Genomic DNA, 21,062 nt, shown 5'->3' on the forward strand with positions numbered 1-21,062 from the left:
GAACGATAGGGTGGAGGAGAGGACAAGGCAAGGAAGAGAGATAGGAAACGTGTGTGTGTGTGTGTGTGTTTGATGGAAAGGTGGGGTTGTGTATGTACGTGTCTGTGTATGACAGAAAGGGGAGATTTTGTGTGTGTGTCTGTGTGACAAAAGAAGAGATTATACGAGTCTGTGTAAGAGAGGTAGAGGATGATATGAGTGAGAGTGTGTGGCTCTGACAGACAGACAGACAGACACAGGAGATGTGTGTGTGTGTGTGTGTGTCTGTGTCTGAAATAGATATGACAGAGTGTGTGTGTAACAGGGGGAACAGAAACCTAAAGAGATGCACCAGCAGTGATTTATTCCTCCATCACCGATCTCCCCTCCCTTTCTCATTCAGTTGGGGGTATCAATTCCAACAGGGGGCAGGGGGCCACAGAGCAATCCTGCACAGCAGCAAGGAGAATAAACAACCAGCCGGCCTGAATGAACTCACCATGCTGACAGCAATCTGTATCAGCAGTGACTATGCATACTGGGAGCTGTCCAGCTGTGAAAAAAGACTGAGCACTTCTGGTCACGAAATGTACAGTATGGCCCTATTTTCATTTATATTGTTACATACCGGTATTATGCACAACATTTTTTTTACACTAAATATGAAAAAGGACCGAGACCAAACAGGTGTCACAACAAATGATGTATTTTAATGAGAATGTTTACAGAGAATAAACAATAAGTTACAGGAATTACTTGCTACAGGTGAGAAGAGAGACATTGGCATTGAACTTGTGCGTCAGGTGCAGAGAGATGATAAAAGATAAATACAAATTCAACAATTCAACTTCAAACTGTCCTAAGGTACCAATGTCAAAAGATATAATAGTATTGCACTGTGTTGTTAAAGAGAATTTGAACCGCCCTCACATCATGATAAATCGGATACGCATTCTTAAATATCGATATTTCCATGCTCTGCATAGACATTCTTACTATTGCTGCTAACGTTGACATGCTTCATGAAAAAAATATATATTAAGTTATAATATAAATTATATCAAAAACCCAAGTAAGCTGAATACTTGATAGAGTCAGGCTCCTAGATGCTAACCAAATCTAACTGCAGTGGCATTATCAACAGCATAATGATCAAAAGTGGTTGCCTGGTAGCGCGTGCCTCATTGCATTCACTGATCTCCACATCATCAATGAGGCAAAAACAGATTCTGTTGCCATGACTTCAGTCCTGTTGAGAGGTCAAACAAGTTTTCAAAACCTGAACTGTAGGGAAAGGCAAACCAGTTGGTTGTGTCTAAAATTATATAAACCATTATAGTTATTATGATTACTTCCTGCCTCCCAGCCCTGAACATGAAATCTAATTATCCAAAGACACCTGTGATGTCCCCATCATTATTCGGGGAAATTATGCAGTTTTGTGAAATTATCATCACAATACTTCGAGCACAGGCACTCCAATACAGTTAATGTGATATAACTGTGTCTAATTGATGTTACATTCAGTGCAAGAATAGTTGAGTCAGTTTTGTTCCTAAAGCTTTGCTCCTAGTTCTGTATCGACTGTTTCAAAAGCTTTGCTCCTAGTTCTGTATCGACTGTTTCAAAAGCTTTGCTCCTAGTTCTGTTTCAACATTTTCTTCCTCGTTCTGTCTTTCACTCATTCAATTGATCAAGCCTGAAATATTTCATATGGTCCTGAACAAAACAGTTTGGTTTAAAAAATGGTATAACATTTTAACTCATATGTCATTATCTTATGTGGCATGTGTCTGTTTGTGTCACATAAGGACAATATTAATATTTTGCGAAGCATCTGCAAGGTAGTAGCAGCAGTTTAACATTCGAGAGCATGGAGAGATCAACTGCAGTTATGTGGGAATTCCTTCATTTTGTCCAACTGTTCACTGTGTTGTGTACTGTGTGCTTCCTACAGAGCCTACAACTTGCCGGGAAATCACTATCCAAAAGTGACATGTGCACCGCTGGTGATGTGAACTACCCTCTTATGGCACCATGCCTATTTCATTGTGTGTGTTCAATTGGCTTTGATTTTTAAAAAAGTGATTATCACAAAGAGAAACATGTTTTGCAATATGATATTCTCAATTAAGAAAAACATCGCAGATGATAACCAGATAAACAAATCTCAAATGTCTTGACTGCAGTGCAAAGATAAAAAAAAAAAAAAAAGCTGTGTTCATTCTGCACATGTGAAGCGCTATCTAACTGCAGTACCCATCCCATTAGAAGATTAATGTAACTGAATGTGAGTGAACGTACATGCATACAGTAACATTACGGTCAGTTTATGTGCCATGTGGGTTGACGTTATGGTGCATCAGCAGCTTTAATACATCACTGATATCTTTACTTGCTCTGTTATGTCTTAAAACCGATAGCAAAAAAATCTCTACCCAAAATTGGATTTCTGTTGGATTGAGATCTGTTTCTATGTCTAATGGCAAACATACTGTATGAAACATTTTTTTTTAAATAAGGATTAAAAAAAAAGGAGGAGGGAAGGTGATACAATATTGATAAATATATTATACATGGAGTAGGATTCTGCTGCAGAAATCGATGATACACTTTAGTCAAATATGAAGTAGAATCCAACGAAAAGCTAAAGCAGCTCGCAATGTTTTAGCACAAAGCTGATAAAAAAAAAAAGGCCAGGGTGGAATTTGTTTTGTCCTAAAATCATTTTGCACTCCCACACTATACCTAACTGTAGGCAAAGTAAGCTTACAGTTAAGAAACATGCAAAGGAGTGCAAAAGTAGTCTGGGGAACACAAAAACCTCCCACTAAAGGGGCATTCACACCAAGAACGATAACCATAACCATAAAAGTGTCCACACTGACAGAAGTTTCTCTTTGTGGTAATGAATGTGATAGGCTCTGATTGGCTGTTGGCTGTTTATCGTTCTCAAAATCGGTCTGAAAGTGATCAACAACGATATCGTTCTTCATGTCACTATTGTTATAGTTTATGTGTGAACGTAGTCGTTCATATTAACGAGAACAATATTTTTAAATAGCCATCATTATAGTTATCGTTCTTGTTGTGAACAGCCCTTAAGTTCTTTTGGTTTGTATTACTCAAGTAGAGTATGTCAATATCATCTCACTTTTGGCACTGAGCAAAAAAGGAGGAGAAAAAAATAAAAGAGGAAACGACAGAATAACCCTGTATTATAAAAGATCATTCAAAATGGTAGAAAAAAAATCATTTGTATTCAAATACTCAGCTATGGTCAGCTTATTTGACTTTCCTGGACAACACACTGACGTGTGTAGCACCAGAGAGGTTCGCAGAGAAGACAGAAGACGATGGAGGCACTTCTGTGTCTCGTTAAGGAGCTGCACATTTCAGACGCAGCCTGCCCGGTGACTGCTGATATTGCTTCAGGGCAACAGTACTTCTCCAGGCCACCAGAGGGCATGTTCCACAGACACAGACACAGACACACACACACAGACATTCTCACGGCCTGGCTCCGTCTCCCACCTTCTCGCCAGCGGGGACGGGCATGTCCTGGCCAAACTTGGCCAAATGCACCGTGTTCTTGGCTTCATACAGGGCCTGAGGGTGAGACATCACACACAGGGGATCAAACCAGATCGGTTCCATTCACTGGCACAGCAACTTACGAGGCATTGGTTAAGCACTGGTTTGAAGGGGAGGATTATAGGAGAAATCTTCCCAAGTTTGAGGAAAAGGTTGATGATCCTGCCCTGCCTGATGGTAACTGTACGCTTAAGTATTTCACTTTTAATTTCTTAACATTTAGTTTATAAACCAGAGAGAAGTTGTGACGTGACAAAATGCCTAATCTGACAGATCAAAGCTTGAAACTTTGTGTGACAAAGAGAAACCACCTATATGTTTTTTTTCTTTTTTTAGATAACTCCATTAAGTGAAGGAAGTGGCATGTGAAAGCTTGTACCTTGTTGTCGATGTAGGCCTCGCATGGGTAGCACCACACAGAGAGATCAGCGAAACTCAGCACCAGGGGATGGCCAGAGACCACGCCATGCATCACCATGTGCTCATTGACGAAGCGGCCACAGAGCACCTGGGATTGGCCAGAAGGGAACACACATGACTCGTTAACTTCACAACATAGAGGATGAGGAGCATAGAACTCCTGCATGTGACATCAACTCAGTGTTTCAGAAGAGGGGAAGGAGTTGTGCTCACAAACACTTTACTATACTGTACTATTAACAATGTTTGGATCAACATTTTACATCCAAGGAGACTACACTGCTCTATACATTGCGATGGAAGAGATGGTTAAATACAGTATGTGGAACATAGAACTCAAAGAACGTAAGAACGTACAGAATGTAAAACTCAAAAGGCTTCAGTGTCAGCATTCACCTTGTAACAGAGGAGACAGAGCCAGTTCTCCTCCTCTGAGCCACACTCGTCACATGGCTGCTGGATGTTGATGCCTGTAGGGGGGACCGGCTTCAGTGCCTCCAGATGGGGGCACCAAGTCAGAGGCTGCACTGCACCCTGGAGGGGAGATGGAGGAAAAGTCACCACCACTACTTCACTACTACCATCTCTTATCTAGACACAAGAGAATATGCATGATGCTAAACCTGAGGCAAATGTTTAAAAAAGAAAGGATACAAATAGAGGAAGAGTGTAACTGGAAAAAACATCTACCACAGAATTAACTACGCTAAAAGTAAAGTTAGACATTCTGTTTCAATGATCCAGTAATTATCTGTAAAGTACATCATACATTGCTGGAAGAAGTTACACAACAAGACAACATGGCATGGCAAATGTCCCTCTTATCTGGCAAGGAGCATCACAGAGAGCTTTTGATCCAAGCAACATAAAATATGGACACCAAAAGCATTACGAATGGATAACACAGCGATTAAGAGAATACATTTTCAAATCCTTACTGAATCCATGTCTTCGCCTCCACAGATGATAAAAATATTATTTGATGTGCCGCAAGCTCCCTCCAGTTCCACACTGTCTTGGTCACCACTTGTTGCTGTGGCCGCTGTGCCTGTTTCAGCAGCTGTCTTAAATATGGAAATGAAAATAGATTTTTTTATCAATGAATACATTGTCAAAATCCAAAGAAAACAGCAATTATGTTCTACCAATTCCCACAGACCACATTTTACATTTTCCTTTTACATTTATAAAGAAAACCTGTTGAGTCTAAACACATATAAACTGAACGAACTAGGAAGTGTGCTACTAATGCCGTTGCTGTCTTCACTGAGCAGATTTTGGTGACACTAACTGTAACCTCTTACCTTTGACCTCAGAAGCTGCTCTGGTCGGTTTTCTGAATAAGTTTTATTCAGAGAAGTTTTAATATGCCGATAATATAAATAGATCCGATTCTGCTTTCAATGGCCGTTCAGGCTAAATTCAGTTGTATGGAACGACGCGACTGGGCGCATCACGTCAAAATGAGCGAGGCGCATGCAGGAAAGAAAGCATGGCTTCTAACGCGAGGCGCACAAAGTTAAAATAGTTAAACTTTTCAGATCGCGTTTTCCTTCAACAAAAGGTGTGATTACAAACACCTTTACCACATAGGCCTACAGTCTACTCAATTTGCGTTCGAGTAAACAAGCTATAAGAAATAGCTACCCATCGTTTCTCGCGAAGCATCTCTGTTTTGTTTTGGCCGTGCGTTTCCATCAATGCCAGACTGTTTGAAATTGAAAGATTTACGCTGGTGCAAGCAGGTGGAACTGCTGATTCAAACAAAACATAAAGGAGGGGGGGTCATAGCCTAATGACCTACACACCCCATACGACCTGTGGTGTCAACAACATCGCTATCGCTAAAGATTGAAGGCTGAAGCATAATACTAACGGTATGTTGAAATTCTGACCAGCACTCAATTTTCACGCGTTACCAAAGCCTATCGTTTGTATGTCGAGACGCGCTTGAACCGACTATAACAGAGTGATATGATAGGATGACCAGACACCTGGCCATTTAATCTAACATGACATACTGTACTATATTTAATCTGTTAGTCATGTCCGTTTAGAACACAGGCCTATTCATGAGTTACATCAGGTCCCTCTCCACAGGTGTATTAATCAAACACCATGCAGTCTGCATTCATAATCTAGGAGCTTGATTGTATACATTTGTGGAAAGGGACCTGATGAAACCCATGAATAGAACACGAAACTGTAGCAAATCATGAGGGAAAATATCGGGCTGTATAACAAGGCATAGCTGAAAATTGCACTCCTGTGCTCATAGAGAATGGCCAAGAGGATTTAATATGACAGAAGTGCAGATTTTGATAAAGACTTAACAAATCAGTAATAGGTAGCAAGTTAGGTACTTTTCTGCCTAAAGGTCTGGCTAAAGTGTTTCAAAATAGCTATTGTATTCTCACAGCATACCTATAGGTTACTCTAATTTTACACACAGGATACAGTAGCAATTCAAAGAAGTAAACCTGACATTGTCTTCTCTTATCATGCATTCAAGGCGGTTACAGTTGAAGGATATTTTTCCTTTTATAAACCAATGTCAGTTAACTGCCAGTCCAGTCTATCCGTAAATAAATACATTGATACTTCACCACTTGCACTCTTCCTGACCTAATGATCATTCAAATGCATGATAACAAGCAGGAATACAAAATGTGCCAAAACACGTGGTGTGTTCTTTGGCAGTCTACCATACAGGCAACAATGCCAGACAATGCCTTCAGCTCTCCCACGCAACGGTGACTTGAACACATTGGTTCAGTGACATCTACCTTCAGTTTAGACTGCGTTTATATAACGTTTTTTCGGCTCCTGCGAGCACCCAAAGCACTTTACAGTACATTATCATGCCTCACATTCACCCACTTATATACCAATTGCAGAGGCTGCCATGCCAACCTGCTCATCAGGAGCACTGGGGTTAAGTGTCTTGCTCAAGGACACATCGACAGGATCACAAGGAGTTGGGCTCGCTCCAACCAGCAACCTTCCAGTTACTGAACGGCTCCTCTACCTCTTGAGCCACTGCCGCGTTGTTTAGGCCACACACACTTACCTGCATGTCATCTGTGCTTTGTGCATCCCCCTGTGGGCTGTCTTTGCTCTCCTCGTCCTCTTCCTCCATGTTGTCTGAGGTCACGTTCTGGGGCGATGCTCCCTTCTTCATATCTGATCCTTTTTGAGGACTTGGCTTGACCTTCCGTCTAGCTCCTCCCACAGGAACAGATGACGGGCTGCTATTGGCTGAGGTAGTTGTGTTCAGGTCTAGCGAGAGCAGGCCCTTGGTGAGGTCCTCCAGGCCTGACTGTTCATGGTCAGTGCCCGGTGACGGGGCCACAGGGGAGGCTGCTTCTGGTGAAAACACCTGCCCCGGGCTTTTGGCGGGAGTCGACTGCCTCGAGGTCCTTTTGTCTTTTCCGACAGGTGTCCGCTTCCCTCTGGTTTTAGGTGAAGGTAAAGACAGCCGGAGGGACTGGGGAACTGTGGACAGACAGAGAGGGTCTTGATACAATACCGCCAATGCACATTGCATGTAATTAGATTTTCTGAAAACATACCCCAACAACATGGGAGGAAATACCAAACACTGACTTTGCATTCTCAAAGAGCTCCAGTAGGGGGCGTGAGCACGCAGGACGTTGTTGATGCTGATGGCTGCGTTGGGATGTGGAGGGGGCAGGGACGGCAGCCGTGGCGAAGGGTCTCCCAGTAGCATGCTAGTGCACATAGCCATGGACTCAGAGATGGAGGTCAGGTTATAGCCACCCTGTGCAATCAGTACATAGCACCCACTGTTAGAACATAGCCTGACCAACTGAAAAAGACTGAAGCCCGGCGCCCACCGGACACGTACGCGGCGCGCCGCGACAATAAACAAATTAGAACTCCATTGTTTTCAATGGAGCAAAGCCCAATTGGAAACGTCTGCCGTGCAGCAGCCGCACAGAGATAGAAAACTATTCTAAAATCCTGTGCGTCAAGCCCAGACCGCCGAACACCGCTGAACGGCGTGTCCGATGGGCGTCGGGCTTGAGATGGACTGAACTTCATCAGTCATCAGTTAATAGTACCACTCCTGTAAGGCTATTCCTTTAGGGAAATCACCAAGGATTTCAAGTGAATTAAGACTAGCGTGTGTCTAAACCTTCCCAGTGGAGTGTGCATAATAATTAGCAATTTGCACTTTACTACACATTTATTATTATATTATATTTTATTATATTATATTACACTTTATGTTACACAATATGGACAAAAGTACAGCGTATCATTACATTGTGTGATGCAATCCAGAGAACATAACCTGACCTCAAGGATGATGATCACTCTTCCGGCTGCCAAGGTCATGAGCTGATGGGTGAAGTGGGCGTAGCCCTCCGGGGTCACCTGGTAGCCTCCTAAAGGATCTCCCCGGGCAGCATCAAAGCCTGCGGACACCAGCACCAGGTCTGGGCAAAACTACAGGGGGAGAGAAGGGACATTTTCACACACTGCCTCATAATAGTGAGATTGCTGCACGAGAAGTTGCTAGCTCCTAGCTCTCTGAATATTATCTGGACACTAGCCGAGTCTTTTTGCAGCTGTGTGTGATGATGTGTGTGCGTGTATGAATACGGACTGAAAAGAAATGACATGATAATCGACTCCACTATCGCGAGAGTGAAGTCCTTGTATACCTTTTCTCCATTATCAGTAGCTGAGTAACGTAGTAAAGTGCATCCAAATCGATACCAGATAATATCATCTGCATTCTCATGGGTAAGAAATTGGGTGGAAACAGACATCAAATGTTTTTGTGCTTGGCATCTGGCCAAGTCTTTTGATTCCAGACCAACAACCACCTAAATGTGTCTATGAATTAATCTTATTAAGAGTAACAGTATATTCCCTACCTCCCTGGCGATGGGCATGACAATGTGGTGGAAGGCTGCCAGGTACTCCGAGTCTCCCATCTTCCCCCCGTTCCAGGGAATGTTGACGTTGAAGCCGCGACCTTTGCCTTCCCCAACTTTGTCATAGTCAGCATCCTCAGAGTTGGGGAAGAACGTGCCATCCTCGTATCGATGTAGCGAGATGTACAACACACTGAGAAAGGGAGCAGAGCCAAGAAAACAGGGCGATTCATGACTCATGTCAGTCTTGATTTATTTCCATTCATAAATCCCGGCATGGGGGATATGGGCTTGCTGCAGTGTGCAGAATGTATTGTTTTTCACTGTCAGTAATCAGCCAGAATTCAACTCTACAGAGTGTGAAAGCAATTTGTCTTGTACTTCAAACTTTGTTCCAAGGCTCTAACCAGCACAGATGAGGTTAAGGTCTGGAGTTTCAGCGCATTGGGCACATCAATCTTTCCTAAATGTTTGCATTTGTTCTTCAGAACGATACTTCTGAAGAGGAGGTTGGAGCTAAATGTCAAATACTTGCATTGTTCGTCATTACAAGTTCTCTGACATTGAATCCGATGTCAGAGTAATCCTAGCCCCTTTTTGAAGATTGGGGGGTGATGTGAATAAACAATGACTGAGGCAGAACATTGCTTGCATTTCCATTCATTAATGTATGAACTCGATCTCCTCAATAATTTAATCTAAAGAAGAATTCCAGCACACACTGAAGATATTTACATCAGTGCACTTTCACTTAGTGGGAAGTTACAGTAATTTAATTTAATTTCACTTATAGAGTGCCAAACCATTACACATGTCTCATGGCGCTTTACAGAGTGTTAAACATTCAAAGAGAGTAACAGTAACAGTAACAGTAGCTGCCTACTGCTTATACCCTACTCCACCTAGGAAGCTGTAGATGGGGCCCCACCTGTCGTCCTTCTCGAATATATGCTGGGTGCCGTTGCCGTGGTGGACGTCCCAGTCCAGGATGAGCACGCGCAGCGGTCTGTGGCTGGGCGAGAGGCTCTGGGCGTAGCGGGCGGTCAGCGCTGCCGTGTTGAAGAAGCAGAAGCCGCACGCCTTGTCCGCCTCCGCGTGGTGACCAGGAGGCCGAACGATGGCCGCAGCGTTTCTCACCTTCACAGGGACAAAACCAAGACAGAGAGGGCTCAGGTGAAATATTAAAACAGTGTGTAGATCTTTTCTTAAAATAACGATGTGGAGAATGGCGTTCCAGCACGCCTGACATATCCGGAACGCCTGCTATTGTCCTATGAAACGTGTCACACCAAGCAACCTCCAATGGGCACGTTAAAAACTGATGACATGGGGTATATGTAAGTACCACTTCCTACATTGTGTTGTATAAGTACCAATTCCTAAATTGTGATCTACATCTTTTCCCACATTGAACATCTAAAATTAGCATCATGAATTCCCAGCAAAATGAAAAATGAAGCTAAATAAAATAAATTCTGTTCTACTTTTTGCTTCTAAACATGCCTTTCAGCAGTAAATAATCCTTAAAATCAATAAAGCTTCAGACTGAACAGTATTTGCATACCTGTCCGGTGAGAACAGCCTGTGCTGCGTTGAAGCAGGCCCCTGCGGCCAGTCGAGCACACTTGTAGCTCTCGTTGTTGATGTAGATGGAGTTGTACTCTCCTCCCAGACGGTGCAGGTCTCGGGGCTTCATGCCCTCCGTGCCCTTGATTTTCTGGATGTGCTCATCGCTGAGGAGAAACAAATGACTTAGACAAGACTGACTGTTTTTTTTTTTTTTCTCATTACTGAATATCTTTTCTCATAAAACAATTATTAACATGTTTGACTTAATTATGACTTGATTATACAGAGATGGAGAGATGTAAAAAGTCATGTTTTCAATCGATCCATTCTCTGGACCAGCTGATTGGTTCTAACCCCTGATTCAGGAGTATCTGACACAAAAGACTGGGGAGGATTTTATGTTTGGTACACTAGCACTGGCACCCCTGAAGTCTAGGTTGGGAAACCCCTCCATCATACCTGTGACAGAGAGCCAGCTCTTCTTCCGAGGCCAGGCGAGCAGGTATGCTGTGGCATCGGCTAACCAGTCCCAGGTTCTCATGGCGTGAGAAGATGCGAGCGATCCTCATTGGCTGTTCTGGGTGATGACTGTAAAAGCACAGAACAGTATACATGTCACTTACACACATACTGTATATTGACATACATATCATCAGAGGTGGAAAAGTCCAGTCTCAGAAAGTAGAAGTCCAACAATGGAGTTATGCTAATTAGAATCAGCTGGTTGAAGTGAATGGTTGGCACAAATATGTGGTAGGACTTCTACTTTCTGAACCTGGACTTTCCCACCTATGCATATCATATACACAGGTGTACAGTGTATTACAGTATGTACATGTGTATATCAGTATCTTCAGGTTAGCGGCTACATACAAATTGCATTTCTATGTATATGCCGACACAAATTTGGCATATACAAAAGACACACAAACACTTTATATCCAAACACGATAAAGTAAAACTTCATCAACAATAATATCTTCTTCTTTGTCTACATTTTGAACTCTGCATTCACTAATGTTTGTTCTCACCTTGCAGAACATATCAATCATCAGGATTACAGAATTACAATGTTGTATCAAGCAAGCTTGAAAAAAAGCTGCCACACATGTATCACAGAGAACAAAACCTATCGTGCGTCTGAATCTCTTACCCATCCCACATGTTGTGGTGCTCCATCATCCTCTGGTCATACACCAGACCAGTGAGCTGGCTTTCTGGCTGCTCCTCGTTTCCTTCATCCTGCTGTGGTAGGGGACCTCCCTCTGTGAAACAAACACAAATAACAATACAGCACAGATCTCCAACAAGAACTAACTAGCTAGAACCAACAATTACAAAAGAAGCCTGTAAGACTCACTTAAAATGACATTCACTGTTTTAATTACTGCTTAATTACCCTGATTGTAAAGACTGCAAGACAAGTTCAATAATTTTGGAATACTGTCGTTTATACCAAATGTTTGAAGGCAGGTCCAGTATGGATAAAGGGCGGTGATGGTCTCGGAGATGGACTTCAGGGCACTACAAAAAACAGATCAGCACAAAACACTTTTTGCACTCAACATTATTACACCTTTATGGATCTTCTCACACTTCAGTTCAGACCCACTGATTTCTAAATCAAATGATTTTCAGGTCTACCGAATCAGATGCAACACAAGATCAGTTGCGTTTGTGACGTGTTTGTGCTGACACATGTGATAAGCAGTTATAAATAAGCATGTTGGCTTCTAGGTCACCACCAGCATGGCACAGAGTAAAAGTTAAGTGAATGGGACTTGGCTTTTATCCAAAGTGACAAGGACTTGCAGAGTCTCGCAATTTGTCAGATAATGGCGCTGCCACACCTCCACCACTATCTGCCACAGGTGTCCCTTCCGCATCCTCACCTTGTACACGGAACCACAGGTGTGCTGAGACGGGGACAGGAATCCCCCAGTAACGACTTCAGGCTGGCACAGGCACCCTTCGCCGTTGATTCCAAGTTATATCCTCCCTACACGAGGAAACAAACAAACAATCAGGAAGATGCTTTACCCTGCCAAAGTGTCAATCACTGGAGTTCAATGAACCCAGAAATACAGATATTAGATCTAATTACTGTTGAAAGTGTGCAAGTGCAGGCAACGTGTGTTTTATTGCGGTTACCTCAAGGGCAAGCACCAGTCTACCCTGAGCTAAACCTTTTAGCAAGTGAGTAAGAACAGCAAAACACTGAGGACTGGCAGACATCTCTCCCTGTAGACAGACAAACAGCACACATACAAGAGAGAAAGTAAATGCATGTAATGGCATGTGATACCAACACCAAACACTTAGCGCAGGTTCATACTTATTTTACAATTATGTATTTTAGGTGACCTGATCACAAGCAGACAGAGCTAAACACAAATGTAAACAACCACCAAGATGTACTGTGATTCGATCACTCAAATCACTTGCGGAGGTGGTCAGGGATGCATTTGAACACATCTTTTGTAGTGTAAACACCACTGGGTTCTGATGCATCCCTGACAATGAGTCTTAATGAATGTGACATAGGTAGTATTGAAACATAAACACAAATGGTCAATAACACCTCTGGCTATACACCTCGGATACATGTGTAAACGGTGATGTGTCCTGGCTGTCCACTTGTGATCAAATCGCCAAAGGAAAACATATATAAGGGATAATCAACGATGCGCCGTGCATTTCTAGGAAAATAATGCACGTTCGAAGTGGTAATAAGGACCCGACGCCATGCGTTTTTTCTAGAAACGCACAGCGCGGAGTTGATTATCCCGCTTATACCACTGCTACTATCATTTTCGTTTATATTGCCGCTGTCTTAGATACAATATTGCTGTTTTTACCGTTACATTCACATTGGCGAATTAATATTCAAGTGTAATAAGCCCAAAAGAAGGGAACTACTTCATAGCCGTGCGGTATATAGAAAAATAATGCACGTTCCAAATAGCGCATCACAATAGTAAATTTGACCAAGCAGTGGTATAAACCCCTATATATGGTTATGTCTATACCTCATATTTCTGGGGAAACATTATAAGCAATTCCTTACCTTGGGGTCACCTGCCACAGAATCAAAACCTGCTGCCACCAACACCAAATCTGGCTGGAACTGGAGGGGGGAGACAGACATGATACCAACAGTCATCGCTATTCAACTCCACAGCTCAATGCAGCAGATATGACACAATGGCATGCTTTACAGACTTGTGCCTCAGGCTGTGGCAGGTATAGCAAAGGTGTTTAAATGCGCATGCACCTCATGCCATGTGTTAAATGGAAAAGTAGAAAGTGATAACGCCATCGTCTTCTTCTGTATTATAGCTGAAGTAGTTGGCAAACACATTTGTCAAAAACTACAAAGATCTTTGTTTTCTTTCGATCTTCTGTCTGTACCTCATAGGCCACAGGCAGGAGCAGCTGGTGGAACGCCGTCAGGTAGTCTCCATCTTTCATTCCCGTCTACGAGAGGAGGACAACAGAGAAGAGGCTCAGAAATATACCAACACAAACTTGGCATGTCGATGGAGAAGAAGTTGGCCATGTTGATAAATCAACAAAAGAAATGACAGAGAAGGAGAGAATATGAGAGGGGACAAAGAGAGTACAGAAATACAGCATAAAGGAAAGAAAGAAAGAGAGTGAGAGAACCAAATAACGGAAAGAGAGTGAGAGAGAAAGAGAGAGCGAGAAAGAGAGAGAAGAAAGGAGAGAAGAGAGGGATGGTCCTGAGCCCATAACTGCCCCGCGTTATTAGTGAGAAGAACGCAGTCAGCACTCAGAAGCTCACCTGATTCCAGGGCAGGTTGATATTGTAGCCCTCTCCTGGACCGCTGCCAATTGCACTGCTGTCCGAGTCCTTAAGGTGAGGCCAGAATGCCCCCTGCTCATACCGGTGCACGGAGAAGTACAGCACACTGCAGCACCACAGACAGGTAAGCAGAGGGGGAAAGAGAAGATCAGACATCCACAGACTTACTGCAATGGTAAAAATCATCACCACTGCAGCATTTGGGTAAGGGTTAGAACTGAACTATTTTGGCCCCAGCTGTGGCGCAACTGGCTGGGGCACCTGCACCGCACGCCGGCGACCCGAGTTCGATTCCCGCCCCGTGGTCCTTTCCGGATCCCATCCCCGCTCTCTCTCCCATTCGCTTCCTGTCACTCTCTGCTGTCACTATCAATAAAGGCATAAAACAGCCAAAAAATATACTAAAAAAAAAAAATGTAATTAATTGAACTATGTCAAATGTGATTTCTCCATGTGTGACCCTGCAAGGCTAAACCAGTCGCTTTGGTAAAATGTACAAAATTAACTTTGCCATAAACTAAGCTTTCCAACTATATGGATTGAGGGTATTACACAAATATGTACTGTATTGAATCTTCACCAGGTTTAACAGTCACATATGTTTTTCTGTGAAATGAGTTCAGGATATGAAACTGTAGACTGAATGATGTCGTATTATGCGAAAACATGAAATTCAACATGTGGATTTTCTCAAAATAGCATTGTGCACACTGACTGAGTTCGCCTTGCAGGGTCATATGTGAAAGTACTCTTTTCATGGTTACCGAAAAACAAGAAGTTCTTACAATGTCACAACTATGTCCTATATCCATGTTCCAAGCTATGAATTCAAAACAGTGTTCAAAGTAACAGTGAAACTGTGCAGTTTGTGTAAGGAGGCATACCTTGGATCCTCTTGAAAAATGTATTGGATTCCTTGCCCATGATGCACATCCCAGTCCACAATTAAGACTCTGAAATAACAGAGATGGCTGCCATTAGGTTTGTGCAGTCAGTGCATCTACTAAAGGCCTTAAGAAAACAACAAACAACTCACCGTTTCACCCCATGATGCTTCTGAGCATAGCGTGCTGCTACTGCCAGGTTATTGAACATGCAGTAGCCGTTCATTTGGTCAGCCTGGGCATGGTGACCTGGTGGCCTGTAAACCGGATGGAAATACATGCAATGTTTTAACACCAAAACATAAATGAGTAGCTGGAATTTGTTACTCCTTGTCAACAATTTCTCAAATAGGCCAACAACTCTAACACATGTTGTAGACCTCATTTGCAAGTCCTGTAAAGATCCTGATGAATACAACAGACGTGTGTGCATCTCTAGCAGGTAGGCTAGGGCATCCCTAAATACAGTGTCACTATGACTTACCTGGCAATTGAGAAGCCATTTTGGAGCTCTGACGTCATCACCTTATCTACAAGCTGCAGGACGCCGCCCACTGCCAAGGTAGCACATTGCAAAGAATTCTGTGGGAGGAAGGTACCAGAATGAAGACCCAGTGAAGACATGGTCTTCACATACTGTAGTGTAGTGTACATCATGGCCAGATTGTAGGAGCAACAGGACAATCTACACAAGCCAACTTACTGGATGGATGTAGATGGAGTCGTAGGTGTCAGCGAGAGACTTCAGCTCCTCTTCCGTCATCTTCTCTGTTCGCATCATGAGCTCAATATATTCCTTTCTGAAAAAAGAGGCCAAGGGCATGGTTCCAAATTTAACAGAACATGCACGACCTTCGAAGCATCACTGTCTTGTTAAAAAAGTTAAACATCAAATGTTTTACAGTCACTCAGAAGTCATCTGGTTGGCCACAGTATCAAAAACATAGTTAAAGGCTTAATGATCTCAGAGCACAAGACCGCAGAGCATGGGAAGTACACAAGGCTCAGAATCTATCAGAAACAATGAATAGGTAAAGTATGACTTACGTGTGAACAAGCAACAGCTCCTCCTCTGTGGCAACTCTTGGCTAAAATGGAAACAGAAGACAAAGTCCAGTGAAGAACAGAAGGAATGGAGGTCCGGTTCTATTTGGCTGATGAAACAACACTACAGTACAGCAATAAAGTGTTTGCCTTACCTCGACCCTCACACAGCGAGCAAGCAGGCCCTGCTTTTCAGCCATGCCCATCACAGTAGTGACTCTCTCCGGGCATTCTGGGTGGCTAAGTGGCGACAACCAAAAGCACAACAATTAATAGTCTGTGGTTGTGACAAACCTGAGCGACACTGAAATGAATGTCAAAGCCCATTTACATTTGTTTGTTTGATTTAATTGGGCAGTACTCCTTCCATCCCTGCTTTAAAGAACAGCTAGAAAGCAGCTTATGCTGGTAACTGGTTTTAGCTGGTCTTTGCTGGTGTAGCTGGTTGGGCCAGCAGGTGGACATGCTAGTGTGACCAGCATGTCATGTATGTTACAGCTGGTGTAAGATGGTCCTGCTGGTGACCAGTCTGCTAAGCTTGGCATTTATGGTGTAAGAGGGTCACACTGGTTAGCTAGAATGACATGAAGTTACCAGGCAATGGCATAATTAACATAAGATGCCTTTACCTTGTATCCCAAAGGCAGTGGTACTGGGTGAAAATGTCTGAGGAAACGAGACCTGTTCCTGCAGCTTTAGTCTGGCTGTGCAAATCCTGCAAACAGAGCATAGAGACAGACACTCATGCAGTGAAGAGCTTTTCGGCTCAAAACTGGTAAGCCATGCAGTGAAGAGAACCTTAATGCAACTTATTTTCTTCCCATTTTGTTAAAAAAAAGTTCTCTCTTGTTTTTCAATGTGCAGATTATCACACACAACAGCAAACCATTGAAAACAGTGAAAACAAATTGTAACAAACCATGTTTTTTAGCTGATTGCTTAGCTCTTCTTCTCCTTTGCTTCTGTCCATTCTTCCTTTTCTTCTCGCTTCCTGAAGGGTGGACTTTTTGCCTTTACCCTTATTGCTTTCCCTCTGTGGAGAAGAGAAAGCACGGAACAACAGCACGACAGGTCTGCACTGTGAGAAATGCTCTGACAGGTCTTTAAATGTTCACCCTCGTCATTAAAAAAAAAAAAAACACCCCTAGCTAAGGAGTCAAATTCCAGATGCCATGGTAATAATTAACTTGGCGATCTGAGTTCTCCACGTGTCATTTATTTCACACATGTGCACAACTAACAAACAATAACAACAACATTCTAAAAGCAGCCTCTTCTATAACATTGTTGTCAGTGCATTCTCCATGATTTATACGTTATACGGTATTCTGATACTGAAATATCACAGAAAACAGACTGACAAGATATGCACTGACTGAATACAAGACAGTCAATTTCATTGTGTTAAAGGAAACGTTGTCAAAGATCCTCCTTGTTATTTTTTCAACTATATATTAACAGGTTCTGATCATTCAGTGGGTCTGCCCTTCAGCCTGTTATAGGTAAGATGAATTGCAGGTGGACATGACAATAGATTGTCCCTGCGCTCCACAGGCAAGGATCTACTCACCATTCCCCGCACCAAACTAAAGACCTTTGGTGATAGGGCCTTCTGTGTAACTGCCCCTACCCTATGGAACAACCTACCATCTCCCATCCGTTCTGCCACCTCCCTGTCAATGTTCAAAAAGCACCTGAAAACACACCTCTTCTCTCTGACCTACCCCTCTTAGCCCCCCACCCCCTCCCACCCTCCCCACTCCTACTCTTGTTAAGCGACCTTGAGTATCTTGAAAGGCGCTATATAAATGTAATTTATTATTATTATGTATTATTACTTACAACTACAAAGATAAGGTTGTTTCATTTTCTTCTCAGTCACAACTTTTCAAAGATAGAATCCTTGTCTTAATCTTCATCACACAGACAAGGCTTGATCTAAAATAAGTGTGTACTTGGAATAAAATATTCTGCAGGCTGGGTCTTCAAGAGATCCAAAAGCAGAAGAATGTACATACATCCAGAGGGTAAATAAAAATGTTTAATTAACAACAATGTTGCAATGCACAGCTGTTACAGGCTGCTATTATGGGGTGACCTTATATTCAAGTCGTGTTGGTTGATTGTGACTTGCTTACTTTGGTTGTAATATCTGTCGTCTGTGGCGATCTGGCAGAACCTTTGGACACTATGGGTCCGGAGGGGTCGGTGCCAGTATCCATCTCAATCTCACACCTTCACTTTAGTCTCTGCAGCCGTCTATCACAGGTCACAAAATAGACAAAAGCATCCATCTAAATATCGGACCCATGACGCTAAAACATGTAACCATGGATCCATAGCCCGGAAATGTAAAAAAAAAATCATTCTGGCCTATCTAAAATGTGTCTCAAAGATTTTATCAGCTACACTTGAATGAAATAAGGAGGTGCATTATGATATCTAGTAATAATATTTTAATAATCAAGTGTTCAGTATCTTGTCATGCAGTTTGATTTTAGCATCACTGGTGAACTTAAGTTGCCTTTAATCAGGGTAATGTTACAAAACTGTTACTTCACTCCTTGGCTACTTTGATAATGTTTTCGACTTGTCAGGAAATTGTCGTACTTTTCCTGGCACCGGTAAGACAAGACAGATACTAATTTACTCAAACAGTGGTCTAGATATGTTAGCAACCGGTTCAACCGACTGCCCAACATTCAAAAATAATGCGCGCTAGCCTGGGAGCCCTATGTTCGTTGGCTAGCTATCAGCATTCACAGCGCCACTTTTCACTTTTGAGCAGGTGTGGCCAATTCATATCAGCAAGATAACTACACTAGCATAGACCGAGAAGAGATTTATGTGAATATGGATGAACTACACTTACGTTTGATGATATGTTGTCCATATGCTAGTTAACCATTTACAAAGCAAGAAGAGGTAGCACACGCCCCTAGCTTGTGAAAGTCGCAAAATAATGACGTCAATGAATTTTATTTTGGGGCTACCAGCAAAAAAGTTACTCTGTGCTACATTGTTGCATGGAGTCAGTTATGATATTGCCTTAGTGAAATTAGGCTACTTACAACTTTTCAGTAATCCTGTTCAAGTGTTGAGAGTGAATTTTCACATTAGAACGTCATCAGTAAGGTACGAAAGGTTCAGTGACATGATATGAAGAGTGAGTGCAGACAATGCACAGAGCAGCAAAAATGATATGGTAGCCTACCAGATGTGAGACATTTCATCAGTCTGAATGTGAGGAGAAATTTGCTGAGCATTTCACAGTGAATATCTTGCTAAATGGAGAAAGATGGTATAAAAGTTCAATTCCAACTAAACTCCTGCTCTTGGCCAAGGAACAGCAATATGACCTAATGTTCAGTTCCTATAGCATATGCATAAAGGAGGATCATTATGGCTGAAATCTGAATGTGTGGATATGTATTGAGTGTTAGAAATGGAAATGAAACACTTATAAAAAAAATATTGCAGTTATGGGAAGAGAACACATTTTTTTCCCATAATATGAGCATATATTAGGCCATTATATCACAATAGTACAATAATATTTCCATGCTGACAATATTGCATTTCTGCAGTAAAGTACAGCACTATATGGTGCAATACAGTTTTTTCAATGTCCAAAATATTGCATTTCCTTCCTGCATGTGACCTGCAAATATTTCCTCCAAAACTGGAATTAAAAAAAAAAAACTGCAGTTTTGACAGTTGAAGTAGTGGAATTATTTTTTTTGTCAGCAAATTGTGTTTTTAGATTTGAGTTCCTGACATGCTTACTTTTGACAATATCTATCATATTGCTAGCAGAGCATGTTGATTCTCTCGGTCAGATAGAACAAACTCTCCCTTCCATTCAGGGATGATATTACAAATGACTTTGCAAAACCATGCTAAAAAAACCCTGATGCCTCTCCAGTTACAGTGCACTGTTGACAATAGTGTAACTCAATGGGAAGGGTTTGTGTGAACTGGGTCAGGCTGACAGATGTTAGCGAAAGATTCAGTGGTTTTCAGCATCACAAATAACACTGAACAGTCAGTTAGAGAGATGCAGGTGTCAAAAGTGTGTGGGCGTGTGCGTCTGTGTATGTGCATGGGAGGGAGTCACTGAGGCCATGGGCACCAACGGATGGGTCTGTGCGTTAGCTGGACGTGTCCTGTGGTTGCTAATCTCCCTGTGTCATCCGCTGCCATTTCCCTCATATGGCTACTCAGCCCATTAGATAAAATTGGGCACACTCAGAGTAGAGGAAGCGAAAAAACAAAAACATGACCAACATGCCACTCTGAAATGTGTGGGAGCGCGGCCACAACATCACTAGCAGTCTTCCATCTGTGCATCTCCCCTTTCCTTTTACACTTTTTTCTGAAAGTCCGGAAAACCATAAGCCTCCTGCGTTGCACAATGTGGCTCCAACGCGGGGCTGAGGAGCACAGCTATGTGGTCAACCCGTGAAGCAGATGGAGGCAAGGGGGAGGAGGGAGGAAGAGAGGCAGAGTGGAACAGTTATGAAGGAGTCATGATGATACATGGCCTGCCATACGTACACCATTATGCCAATTTCCGATATCATAAGTCCAGTAAAATCCGCAGGCCCTATTCCTTTGTCCAGCATTTCCTGTGCCCCGCTAAGAAAAACACTGACCCTTTCTTCAAGGTCAGAAAAGGATAAACATTTTAATGTCTTTCTGTTTCTGTTGTTGCTGAGGCTCCGTTTGCCGACCCACTGTATATATAACGCTGTGTGGTTTCACATTATGAATCTCTCATCAACAACGGATATGTCAGAACCAGAACTTGGCTCTCAACACTGAATGGGATGCTCTCGG

The 21,062-nt window shown here is 42.6% G+C and overlaps 1 protein-coding gene across 1 annotated transcript; it reads right to left on the reverse strand.

Annotated features, from left to right (window-relative positions):
- Nucleotides 1-669: 669 nt before the first annotated feature.
- On the reverse strand, nucleotides 670-19,149 carry hdac6 (histone deacetylase 6). The gene is made up of 28 exons (XM_062541364.1): nucleotides 19,096-19,149; nucleotides 18,362-18,482; nucleotides 17,143-17,256; nucleotides 16,853-16,938; nucleotides 16,379-16,463; nucleotides 16,227-16,267; nucleotides 15,883-15,979; nucleotides 15,664-15,761; nucleotides 15,332-15,436; nucleotides 15,180-15,248; nucleotides 14,275-14,401; nucleotides 13,881-13,946; nucleotides 13,537-13,596; nucleotides 12,621-12,710; nucleotides 12,362-12,468; nucleotides 11,926-11,993; nucleotides 11,623-11,734; nucleotides 10,929-11,057; nucleotides 10,465-10,633; nucleotides 9,829-10,037; nucleotides 8,901-9,093; nucleotides 8,317-8,466; nucleotides 7,600-7,774; nucleotides 7,064-7,488; nucleotides 4,932-5,057; nucleotides 4,390-4,527; nucleotides 3,953-4,081; nucleotides 670-3,588 (listed from the first exon to the last, which is right to left on the reverse strand). Exons 2-28 carry the CDS (start codon nucleotides 18,443-18,445, stop codon nucleotides 3,490-3,492), a joined length of 3,351 nt encoding a protein of 1,116 aa, XP_062397348.1. The 5' UTR covers nucleotides 18,446-18,482; nucleotides 19,096-19,149; the 3' UTR covers nucleotides 670-3,489.
- Between the last annotated feature and the right edge of the window lie 1,913 nt (nucleotides 19,150-21,062).

This window comes from Sardina pilchardus, chromosome 7, assembly GCF_963854185.1.
Source record: "Sardina pilchardus chromosome 7, fSarPil1.1, whole genome shotgun sequence".
In the NCBI taxonomy this organism is placed as follows: Eukaryota; Metazoa; Chordata; class Actinopteri; order Clupeiformes; family Clupeidae; genus Sardina; species Sardina pilchardus.